The sequence below is a fragment of the Pyricularia pennisetigena genome, chromosome 6 (assembly GCF_004337985.1).
Source record: "Pyricularia pennisetigena strain Br36 chromosome 6, whole genome shotgun sequence".
NCBI classification, from domain to species: Eukaryota; Fungi; Ascomycota; class Sordariomycetes; order Magnaporthales; family Pyriculariaceae; genus Pyricularia; species Pyricularia pennisetigena.
Genome location: NC_043744.1, coordinates 1,623,444 through 1,635,342, shown reverse-complemented (window position 1 = coordinate 1,635,342; position 11,899 = coordinate 1,623,444). Strand labels below are relative to the sequence as shown.

At 52.5% G+C, this 11,899-nt stretch overlaps 2 protein-coding genes across 2 annotated transcripts; one reads left to right on the top strand and one right to left on the bottom strand.

Annotated features, from left to right (window-relative positions):
- Positions 1 to 84: 84 nt before the first annotated feature.
- PpBr36_04298 (uncharacterized protein) lies at positions 85 to 1,198 on the top strand (the record flags this gene model as incomplete). The annotated part of the gene is made up of 2 exons (XM_029891461.1): positions 85 to 389; positions 496 to 1,198. 2 exons carry the CDS (start codon positions 85 to 87, stop codon positions 1,196 to 1,198), a joined length of 1,008 nt encoding a protein of 335 aa, XP_029750445.1.
- Positions 1,199 to 2,369: 1,171 nt separating this feature from the next.
- PpBr36_04297 (uncharacterized protein) lies at positions 2,370 to 9,400 on the bottom strand (the record flags this gene model as incomplete). Its single annotated transcript, XM_029891460.1, has 6 exons — positions 2,370 to 4,161; positions 4,227 to 4,338; positions 4,416 to 4,561; positions 6,262 to 6,488; positions 6,551 to 9,217; positions 9,395 to 9,400. 6 exons carry the CDS (start codon positions 9,398 to 9,400, stop codon positions 2,370 to 2,372), a joined length of 4,950 nt encoding a protein of 1,649 aa, XP_029750450.1.
- Between the last annotated feature and the right edge of the window lie 2,499 nt (positions 9,401 to 11,899).

Sequence of the window (11,899 nt, the reverse complement as noted above, 5' to 3'; positions counted from 1 at the left end):
TTTTTTTTTTTTTTTTTTTTTTTTTTTTTTTTTTTTTTTACGCCCGCCGAGCGCGTCAAGTCGCATAACACATAAATCCACAACATGGCCGCGCGACAAACAGTAATCCGGGCGGCGACTCGCCAATGCCGCTCAAATTTGCAGCGTTCACCGATCACATCACATTCACAACCGCCAGTCTTGCAATTTTCACGCAATGTCTCGTCCAGCAACGAGACCACAACCTCAAATCACAACGACACCCGCTCTGAGCGCACAACACACTTTGGTTTCCAGACGGTTCCCGAGTCACAAAAAGCTGGGCGTGTGGCTGATGTCTTCCACAATGTCGCCGAGACCTATGACAAAATGAACGACCTTATGTCCTTTGGTTGGCACCGAGTGTGGAAGTAAGTACCGGGTTCTCGGAAGAGCATATCTCTTTGCACCGGCGGTCTAGCTCTTGATACGGACGCAGTGCTGCTTTTTTCTCGTCACTGACACGGAAAATGGCAGGGACCACTTCGTCCGGACCCTCAACCCAGGCCTTTCTTCCGACCCCCTTAAGCCGTCCCCTCAACACATCCTCGACGTAGCAGGCGGCACGGGCGACATCGCCTTCCGCATGCTGCACAACGCACACGTGCTCAACGCGAACCCCAACGTGCGCGTCACCATCTCCGACATCAACGCTTCCATGTTGGCCGTCGGCCGCTCGCGCGCCGAAGCCACCCTCCCGCCGGCCCAGCTCTCGGCGCTGTCGTTCCTCGAGGCCGACGCGACCGACTTTCTGTCCGCTACCTCTTCCGCCAAGCCTCGGCACAACGTCCCGGCGCCGGGCACGCTGGACCTGTACACGGTGGCGTTTGGAATCCGCAACTTCACCGACATACCGGCGGCGCTGCGCGAGGCGTACCGCGCCCTCCGTCCCGGCGGCGTCTTTGCCTGCCTCGAGTTCAGCAAGGCCGACAAGCACCCGCTCTTCAACGCCGTCTATAAGAGGTGGTCCTTTGGAGCCATCCCCCTAATCGGGCAGCTCGTCGCCGGCGATCGTGACAGCTACCAATACCTGGTCGAGAGCATCGAGCGCTTCCCCTCCCAGGAGGAGTTCCGCGATATGATTGTCGACGCTGGGTTCGAGGTCTCGGGCGACGGCTACGAGGATCTTACGGGCGGCGTGGCTGCCATCCACAAGGGCGTTAAGCCACTGGATGGTTGAGCTGGGTTGTCGCTTGACCGTAGGGCTGTAATTGACTTTTCCTTTTTTTTTTCTCTCTTTCTCTTCTCCTGTCTTGATTCTCCTTCCATTTCCACTGTACAAAATGTTATCATCTCATGTACTTGTATCAGCATATCTGAGGGCAACCGGGGAGATAAAAGAAACAAACACAAAACAGAAAAGACAGATAGAAAGGGGAGAAGGGAGACGATGATGAGATTATAAACTGTACAATACCATCACATAAATCAAAACCCACGCAATGATTTTTTTTCTTCGTTTTCCGTCATGATAAAGGAAAGTGAAGAGCAAAAAAAAAAAAAAACGAGAATGCTATGAACATGTGTTACTGTTCGGCGGCCCTATAGTCTGGCGACTCCTGCCCAAGTTGTCAACATGCTATATTATTTTCCCAGATCTAGTCCAGCTGCAGGTAGAAGAGGAGCTGCTGTACACATTTGAGGTACGTATTGAAGGATGAACTCGGTTTCTCGACTGAGCGAGCACAAATTAGATCTACTGTCGAGTGTGTAGCCATAATTCGACGAGGATACCTGACTACAGCGCACTTGCTAAAAAAAAGAGAGAAAGAAGCTGTAGGCCATAAAAACCAAGGGCGATAATAATGTAATGCAAAAAGTATAAAATACTGCGTAATCAAGCTTTCCATATATTATCTGGTTCAAAGTGTACCTGCGAAACCAGTGTTCATCCCTTTTAGAAACTTTATGTTTTTGTTTACACGCACCCAAATCTACCGGCACACCTTGTATCAAAGGCAAAAAAAGAAATAAACGGAAAACTCCTCCATCCCGCAACAGGGCGAAATAATACCTCATAACTAAACGACACCAAGAAACGAACAATAATAATAATAATAAAAAGGTGTATCTTACCCCATCTCGCCATGCCATCCGAAGAAAGCAGTTTGAAATAACAAAGACTAGTGTAGAGCGAAGGCCTATGGCATAAAGACGTGATTACTGTAGCTTGAATCACCAGACAGTGATTGCATTGCATCGGATTGCAATAAAAAAAAAGACCAATTAATCCGGAGACATTCAAGAGGGATTCAAACCAGACAGAGTCCCCGAAACAAAGCCGTTCCTCAGAGGATGCATAATTTTTTGCGCCTTTATGGCTTTTGTTCTTTTTTTTCTCTTCTTTTTTCTTAGTCAGCCGAGGGCGCAGCAGAGGCTGGCGCTGGGCTGCCGGAACCGCCACCCTCGCCCTTCAACCCACCGCGCGGACCGCGTCCCCTGCCTCCCCGGCCTTCGCCGCGCTCTGGCCGGTCGCCGCGCTCACCGCCACGTCCGCCACGGCCTCCGCGGCCACCCCTCCGTCCGGCGCCCTCCGAGTCGCTGGCGGTACCGCCGCCGGCGCTCCTGTAACCACCGCGCTCCTGACCAGCAGCGTTGCCGCCGCGGCTGCTACCCCACGTGCCCGCGCCGCCGCGGTTGCCGTAGCTCTTTGTCGACTCCCTGGGCTCACCGCGGTTCTCGCGCTCGCGATGCTGGAAGATGCGCACGAGCGGCTTGCTGCGGTCCTCGTGCGAGCGCTGGCCCTTGTAATCGTCCGAGAGGCGCGACATGGCGCCGTCGCGCTCCTCGACCGTCTTGAAGTGGACCACCTTGTTCGTGGCTCCCCACTTGTCGATCTTTGAAATCTTGGCCTTGTCCTCATCGGCAAAAATGTCGCGGACCTGGTCGTCGCTCTGGGCGTTCATGACGAAAAGACCAATAGTGTTCTCGTGGTTGGCCCTAGGCGCGGGTGACACCGAGGGGGCTTCGCTGCTGTGCGCTGCGCCGTTGGCGGGCGCCGGCTTCTCGCTGTCGTTTTGCGATGGTACGGGCTTCGGGGTTCCCGGCTTGGCCTGCGGCCCAGGCGATGCCTTGGGAACAGGGGCGACCTGGGATTGCTGCCGTGAAGGGATAGGGGCGGCTGTTGGGGCGCTCTGGGCAGCAGGAGCGGTCGGGGCAGCGGCTGCCGTGCTGGGCTGCTGCTTTGCGCCACGGTGTGAGAAGTTGAAGCCCTGCGCCCTCATCTCTGTTCCGATACGGCCGTCTTGAATTTCAAGAACCAGGTAGCCAAAAGCAGCGTCCGCCAGGTTGAAGTTCCACATGTTTTTGAAGGCGCTCTCGTCAACCTGTCCGACCGCAGCTGACGTTTGCCCACCGAATGGGTTTCCTCCAGCCGCCGTTGACGGCATCTTCTCGACAATACCAAGGGCGTTCTTAAGCAGGTTCTGTTGAGCCTCGTTCTGCTGGATTGCCGGCTCAACCTCCGCCTTGACCGTTTCCCAAACATCATTGAAAGAAGCCTTGCTTGCGGCGAGCTTTCCTCTGTAGTGGTCAAGCGTGGGGTTAACGGAGAATTCGTTGTATGAACTGCCATATCGGAAATGGAGACCAGCAGATACTGAGAAGTCGGCCTTGAGTGTGACGGAGAGCTGGTTGAGGATACCCTCACGGGCAGGAGAGGCGTGGGTGACGAACACGCGAGTCTCTGTCGGGTCGTAGACACGGTTGGCTGTGTCGACCAGCTCGCCCATCTGAAGCAACGTCGTCCACATGGTTCCCTGTCCTCCAGCAATCGTTGTCCTACCCTCGCCGTTGTCAAACAGTTTGTGCATCACGACGGCACCACCGAGACCCAGCAGTCGAAGCTTGACGCCCGAAACCTCCAGAAGCATCGACTGCGCCTCGTCAATGATGAAGAGATTAGGCACCTTGTACTCTTTCGAGCGGAACTTCTCCAGCACGCGCACATCTTCACAGGCACCCCAGACCGTGTAGACAGGAACATCGAGCTTGAAATCGCCGTTCAAGAGCATGGACAGCTCAGAGAGTGGGAGCTCAGAAGGAGGGAATCGCGATTTGACTGAACCATTTCCGCCGACTTGGATGGCCTTCTTGACGGACTCGCTGATCAACGGAGAGTATTGGGCGACATGTTTCAAGGTCCTAGAGACGCCACTTTGTTAGTTCGTGGCTAGCTTCTGGCGAAAGGTGTAGATTGTTTTACACACTTTTCGGCAATGCGCTCCAAAGAAGTATCATCATAAAACCCAAAGTCTCCGGTATGAATAACGTAGTCTGCGTTTGCTTGCTTTGCGAGATCGTTCAGTGATCGCAGGTTTCCTGTGTGACGTTCACTTTTAGCTCAACCTTGCCTGCACCGTGTACATATACAAGAGGTTTCCGCACGCGAATCTTACCTCGAACATCGGCAATACAAAGAACTCGCGTGGGACCGGTCTGGATGATGCGGCCCTGGTTTGGTAGCAGCGGCGTGGCGCCAGGAGGAACAGCTACATTATGAGCTCCATTTGCCATGAAGCCTTGGTTGCCGCCGTAAGGGTGTCTCGGTTGTTGCTGCTGCCAAGGAGTGAAGCATGATCAGCATGGGGAACTCCAAGTAGAAAGTGCATCGAGGGAGGTCCATCCGCATGGGATGCATGAGGCCGTAGATGGGTTGATGCAAGTTGTTAGGAACAGTCAGGATGAAACCAAACGAGTTCCTTTGAACAGCGCGATTGCAATGAGGAATTCATGAGGTTTTGTTGAGGTGAAGAAAGGGAACAAACAAAAGGACATGGAGCTCACGTTGGCCATTGCTTGGGTGAAAAAGGGCAAAATATGAGGGAGAGTCAAGATGCAAGCTGTCACAGCGAGCAAGCAGGCAGTTGATTTCGAGCTTGTCTCAACAGCAGGTATCGGTCGGTAGCGGGTCGATGATCAGATTGAGAACGGCCTCGTTTGCTTCGTCGCGTCTTGGATCTAGAGGCGGCGGAGAATCGGAGAGGGGCGTGGCCAGGTTGAGCTGTGCTTTGCGACGCAAAAAAAAATAAAAATAAAAAAATTCGGGGGGCGGCGTCAACAGCAAAGGAAGAAAAGCGCTCGTGCGGTAAGGCTGCCAGATCTAAGAAGTTTTTTTTTTTCCCTGATGGAGGGGGTATCGGCTACAGCGCAATAAAATAGTGACGGTGTGGTAAATATGCACTTCGGAACTCTCGCTTGGAAGAGATTAAGTCGATGAAGAGAGTCGGTAGTATAGTTAGTTGGGGGTTGGCGGGTGTGGGCGTTCCTCTTTCTTGTCGATGACCCTTCAAAACTTGAGGCAGGGGAGAAAAGGTTATGGCTGGCTCCGACGTGAATGGCTTGTGCTTGTGCTGTCTTGTTTGTCCTGTCCTGTCACCTTTTGCGCTTCCCAAAGCGCTTGCACGCCCAAAGCTAGTTTGCGCTAAACCCGATTGGGCCTAGTGCTTGAAGTTGGGTTGGGCAGCTCCCGCTCGTCTTTCATCTCAGACCAAGCTAGAGAGACAACAAATCAGAGCTGATGAATGAGACGACGAATGGTGCCTAAACCAACAACCGAAAAGTTTTTTTTTTCTTCTTCTTTTGCACCGTCGATAAATAACTATATAACCAGGTACCTAAATTCCGTTGAGATGAAAATAGCTTACATTGCGATCATCCAAATCAAGGTCTTGTACATCAGTTGCAGTCAAACTCTGCTAGCAGGCTAAAAGCTTAACTACCTTCCTTACCTATGTAGGTACTTGAGTAATACCTAGGTCACTAAAACTAAGTCAAGTATGGAGCTCAAGAACACCAGCAGAAAACAAAGACAACGCACATTTGCTAAAGAATACTGAAACCCCACGCACCCCGGCATGTATTTGAACGTCTTTGACGATGTTGTGGCTCTATGGACAGATAGCCTACCAGCAATTGCGTTCGATGAGATATTACCTCCATTGAATCAAGAATAAAACGATAGACAATATTGCCCTCCCATTTGCTCGGCCGGCTATGCTTGTGCTTTCCCAGTACACTTTAGGATGTTATAGAAGAAGGCAAAACTGTGACAAAAATGAACTAATTGAAAAGGAAAAAAAAGAAAAGAGAGAACGCTCAAAACAGTCGCAGGCTTTCTGCCGCTGCTTCCAATGCTTGCGAGCGTCACCCCTGAATCTGAAGGACATGATTCCCCTTATGTATGGGGCTTCTGACAGCTACAGCTAGCTATCTGAACACCTGGTCGCACAGCGCCCTCACCACATTTCCTCCTCGCGCCTGCGCCCATCCTCGTGTTGCTCATAGTCATAGTATGCTCGGCCTGAAGAGCCTGGCCGATCGCCATGTCCGTTTTGCTGCTCGTTGCGGTAGCCGCCGTTTTGGTGCCTCTCCTGCTCGTTTCGCTGCTGGTCATGCTCATATATCTGCGAGTCGTCTATGTAATCAACGGTGCCATTGTGTTGCCCCTGATAGTCTCCATAATGATCAGACTATGAACCTCGCCTGTTAGCATTGCATCGAAGGCCAAAGAATATCAAGGTTTAGCACATACCCGTTGGGGATCGTAGCCATATTGATCATAGCCGCCATGTCCGTCATCTTGCTCAGACTCGTGCGCCATCTGTTGCTGCATCATGTACTGTTGCTGCTGCTGCTGCTGCTGCTGCTGCTGCTGCTCCTGCTCCTTTCGTCTTCGTTCCTCCTCTGCCCGCTTTTGTTGCGGCGAGACTGGGACATTGATCTGCGGGTGCATGGCCTGAACCTTGGCCAGGTAAGAATACATAAAGTTGGAAAGGAGCACCTGGCTCAACAGCGGCCGTCGTGGATTCGCAAGCTTGATATGCGCCATGCGGTATATGGCCCGCTCCTCCACGATGGGAAATCGCGTGTACGGATAATCGATATCGGGCCTCAACGGCTTTGGTGGCGGCTCCGGCGACAGCGCCCGTTGCTTTCGGCTTGAACTCGAGTCCTTGTCGCTCTTCTTGCTCTTGCCGCCAAATATAGACCCAAAGAAGCCGTCTTTTTCCTTTTTGGACTCGCCGGACTTGGAACGCGAGCTCTCTTTCTTGCGCTCCTCGTGCAGTTTGTTGTCGACCGACTCGCTGTCGAGCAGAAGGTTCTCGCGGCCCTTTTGTAGCGCAGTGTCAATGCTGTTCTGGAGCACGTCCAGCCGCGCATCGCCGTGACCAGCGGCCTTCTCAGTCGACGTCCTGCTGCGTGACTTCTTGGACTGTTCTTCCTTTTCACGTTTCTTCTTTTCTCGATCCTCGCCGCGGAACCATTTCCAGCCCGTGGATTTACTAGAGTCGCCACTGCTCTCATCCTTGGATTTCCTTTTCTCTTCGGCTGGCATGGTGGGAATGAACGTGAGTGCATCCGTTCTGGTGTTGCTGCCGCCAGGTAGCGGGGATGGGTGCTGGGCCATGTCGCTAAGAGTTTGCTCCATGCTGGCCTTGGGTGACGTTGGAGACTGCTGAATCTGCTTGACCGAGGACGGGCGCCTCAGCGAACGTGGAGGAGGCTGCTCCTGCTGCTGGTTGTTCTGCGGCTGTTGTTGTTGTTGTTGCTGCTGCTGCTGCTGCTGCTCCGTATTTTTCTGCGGTGACGACCGATGCGAATATGACCTCGATGACTGAGGCTGTTGTAATTGTTCGGATTCCTTCTCGGCCGGCGGCGGCGTCTCTACTATTTGCGGTATGGGAGCCGAAGCGGCAGCGGGAGCTGGAACGGGCGCGGGAGCGGTTCGGCCAGACTCCGTCGTCAGGGGCCTGTCAGAAGAACCAGGCCTCGATGTAGGGCTCTTAACATTCAAGGTGTCATCCATATTCGAGGGAACCGGGCTGGTAGGGTCGAGAGTAGAAGTCGGCGATATCGGCGATGCGGCCACGTTATCCCTCTGGAATGTCTGCTGCCTCCTGACAGCACGCATCGGCCGGGAGAAGTTCTCAGTTGGTTGGCTTGGCTCTGTTTGAATCCTAGGGAGACCTTGATCCTTTGGCGGTGCAATAGTCGGCAATGGAGGGGCATCCTCTGACTCTTTGTCTGCATCCTTCTCTGCGTCTCTAGCAGCCACCCTTTTCGAAAATGGAAGTCGATCCCCCGAACGAAGACTGCCGCCTTTCCGGTAAGTTGTTCTTGTGGACCTTCTTAGCCCCATGCCGGGTGCCACTGGCAGAATCGGCAAGTCTCCTTCAGAACCTGCATCCTGTGTCTCCTGGGCCAACTTCTGAACGACTTTACTGGGATCCTTGACCAGTTCGTTAATGCTTAGCTCTGGTGTGGATCTGCCACCATTGGATAATTCTCTCTCCAACCTCTCAGGCATATCAAATTCCTCTGTTGGCGTCCCCGAGCTGTGGACCTGCCTCGAAAGCATCGACTTTTTCCTTCTGAGACTGCCTGAATTATGTCTTTCCAGCCCGTCTGCAGACAATATAGAGTCTCCTGACCGTCTCTTGATGGTGTTGACGCGGTTCTCAAGGAAGTTCTTAAACTGATCCGGCGCCAATTCGGGATGAACCTTGGCGGGAACCCATAAAAGACGAGATAGGTCGGCCTCGTCGTCCTCGCCACTGGGAGCCACAGTCGGCATGGCCATGAGAGAGATGCCAGAGAACGGGAGCAGATCGGGATCACTGGTATTTCCAACATCCATAGACATCCGGCGGAGCGCCTGGAGATTGCTAAGCTCTTGCGCAATGTCGCTTGGATTTTCGATGTTGCCCAACGGGAATTGTGAGGATTCGGCCTCCTGAACCTCTCGTAGTGATAGGCTCGGAGAAATCGGCGGCATGCCGGAGTTTGGAGAACTAGGACCCTCATAAGACTTGCCACGTTTGCTCTTCATCCGTACCGGTACTTCCTTCGGCTCGGCAGAACCTCCATTGGAATCGGCGTCCTCAACCGTCGTCGATACGGCCAGTGGTGTCTTGTCTGACGCTGAACGCACGGGCTTTTGTCCATTCTTTTCAGACGACTTTATTTGCTCGCCGCCGGCCGGAGATGCCAAGAAGCTCATGGGTCGATTCTTTCGAGAAGGGTCAGGGAAGGATGGGTTCTCGAGTCGGCTCTCGGGCCCAGAATCGTCGTCGCTATCTCCGTACATGGTGCCTATTGCCTCGGTGACATGGTGGCTCGGGTCCGAGATGGACAGCTGGTTGGAATGACCACGTCGACTTGCAAAGCTGCCCCCAACATCGCGGGGTCGAGATGAGGTCTATGTAACGAACAAACAGCAGCAGAACGTGTCAGCAAATACGAAGCTAAGCGAGGTACAAGATAGCGCTTGTATGACTAGCGGAAGGGATGGATGGGGAGGCCGCAGGCATTAAGAAATAGCAGGAAAAGCGGCGCCCCGACGCCACGCGTGTCAAGTTGGAAAGGGGAGACGCACCATCATCTGCACTTGGGGCTGGGACAGCGTATTGGCCTGAGCCGACGCTTCCCTTGACTTTGAACGGTCAGGCAGTCGGGCGCAACGGCTGTAGTGTTATATCATGAGACTGTCATGGGCGGCAGGATGGCACGAGACAATTCTTCGGGGGCTGAGAATCCGGGACAATCGGAGGGGTAGGGGATCGTCCGTGCGCCGCAGAAAAGTCGCAGCCGGGTGGTGTGGTGTTAGGCGCCGTGAGTGACCACTCTGTCGGATTGAGGAGAAGCGTCACAAATTGACGCCAGAGGGCACGGCCCGTAAGGGTAGCTGTTTGTTTTTTTGACTTTGGACTTTTTTTTTGTGACGACGGTGCGTGATTGTCGGGTCGTTGTGTTGGGTTCGTGGGCGTGCAGACGTTGGGTTGCGCAGGGTGCGCTACTTTGTGTGTGCGTGCGTTGTGTGTACTCAAATGGATATGGTTGTCGGTTGTTTTGACAGCTTGTTGGAAGTCGAGAGAAAATCCGTCCAGGCGTGCGTGCTACTGCAAGTGTGTGTGGGTAGGTATGTAGGTAGGATTGACGGCGTCGAGGCAGCTGCGAGGCGATGCAATGTGCGTGCGTGGATGCGTGTGTGCGTGGGAATGTCAGGAGGCGGGTAAATCGTCCTATCCGGAGTCTATTCTATTGGTTGGGCTAGGCTTCCAAATTTGGTGGTAAGTTGATGATGGGCGCTTGGTGCTGTTCACTCGTTCGAATTGGGGGTGGCAATTAGGTGTTGTCGTTCTGCACTGTCGAATAACAGGTACAGCACAGAACTAAAACTGGACAGTACAGTAGCAGTGGAACAATTCTCCAGCTGGTAAGGAGAGCATAAGGCAAGTCAAAGCAAAGCCAAGCATGGAACCTAACTGAACCTCGAAATGCGAATTGCTCAAACTCAGGCCACTCAGTCAGTCAGTCGATCGTTTTGTTGGTTACCACCTCCACTCCACATCTTTATCAATGCTGGCAGATGGCAGCAGATGGCGAACAGGCGGCGGCCGGGCCATCATCACCGAATTGGAACCCATGGGGTGGATGTCGATCCGTTTTGGTGCTTTGCCCCGCAGCCGAGGGAGATCATGAAAGAAAAACGAAGATCACGTGTGGGATCTTCCTGTTCTATTTTGGAAACGGGGCTAGGCGCTGCAGCCGTTTTGCGCTTTCGGTACATCACAATAATTTGGTAGGTTAGTTGGAAAGATGATTAGGGGATGGTTATCTCAACCATCGAGTTCAATGCTGTCTCCATCGTAGAATAAGGTGTTGGTGGTCCATACCTTATTTATTTACCTGAGCAACTGAGGTACTTGCCCTACCTTGCCTACCTACCTACCTACAAAGTACCTCCTAATTGCCTGGGTAGCTAGACTAGACGTGGTGGTCTACGTACTTTACGTCACCTTTCCCTGCCTTACCTACTACCCCCTACGGCCCTACCTGACATGCTTATCCTGTCTAAAATTTCTCGATTATCGTCTCTTATTCATCGCAAACCAGCTCGTAAAACACCGATCCTGCGATTCGAATTCCTGCACGAGCTCATGCCACTTCATGGCGCTTGAGCAAACCGGGTGGCTTCCGGGTTAGGTACCGCAGCGCTATCAAGCGTGGAAATTGCCAGGTACCTATTCCCGACAGCCGTTGACATTTTATTTCGCCATTGGATCCAAGTCGTAGTAAGACGCCAGGTGGCTGTGACAGCGCAGCCTCTCAGTTCCGCCCGCCGATTGCCTCAAGCTCATGTCGGCCCAATTGCCGACTATCTTAGGAGCTGTGTAGCACCTCATTCATTTATACCACACTATCTTGCAAGCCGCCCTCCCCCCGCAATTGCAGGTTAAACTCTCAAGGGATGAAACGCTGCGCCTCCGTCATGGCGGATCTGTCGGACTATGATTCGAGGGTGACTCCAACAATGCCAAAAAAAAAAAAAAAAAAAAAAAAAAAAAAAAAAAAAAAAAAAACATACAGAGATGCATATTCAGGACAGCTGGGAGGGGTAATATATTCACACTCTTCAGCGTTGTCCCCCAGAAAAGCTTAAAAATGAAAAAGAAAAGAAAAGAAAAGCAAACTGATGTAGTTTCGAACCAGAACGGTAGAGTTCAGTCGATTTAACACCAGCCCTGTCCAACTCCACCTCTCAAGCTCTCAAACTTCTCTCCAGAACTACCGAGATCTGGCAAAACTTTGAAAGTTGACAGGTAAAAAAATTCCTTGATTATTGGTCTTCTTAATTGGACTCAATGTTTTCACCTCATCCTGCCACCCATGCAGCGTTCCAACCAAACCCCAGAATTCGTTGATAGATTAACCCAAGTCATAGCGTCGCTGTATCAAAAGTTTGACTTTAGGAGGTATTCTAGTCCAGCATGCCCGGAAATGCTACCAAGAACCCAGGCGATAGTACCGGTATTATGCGATCCCTAAACCAGAAAACGCGGAGAACTTGCCTGCAAAATACTCAGGCAAATGTTGAAGG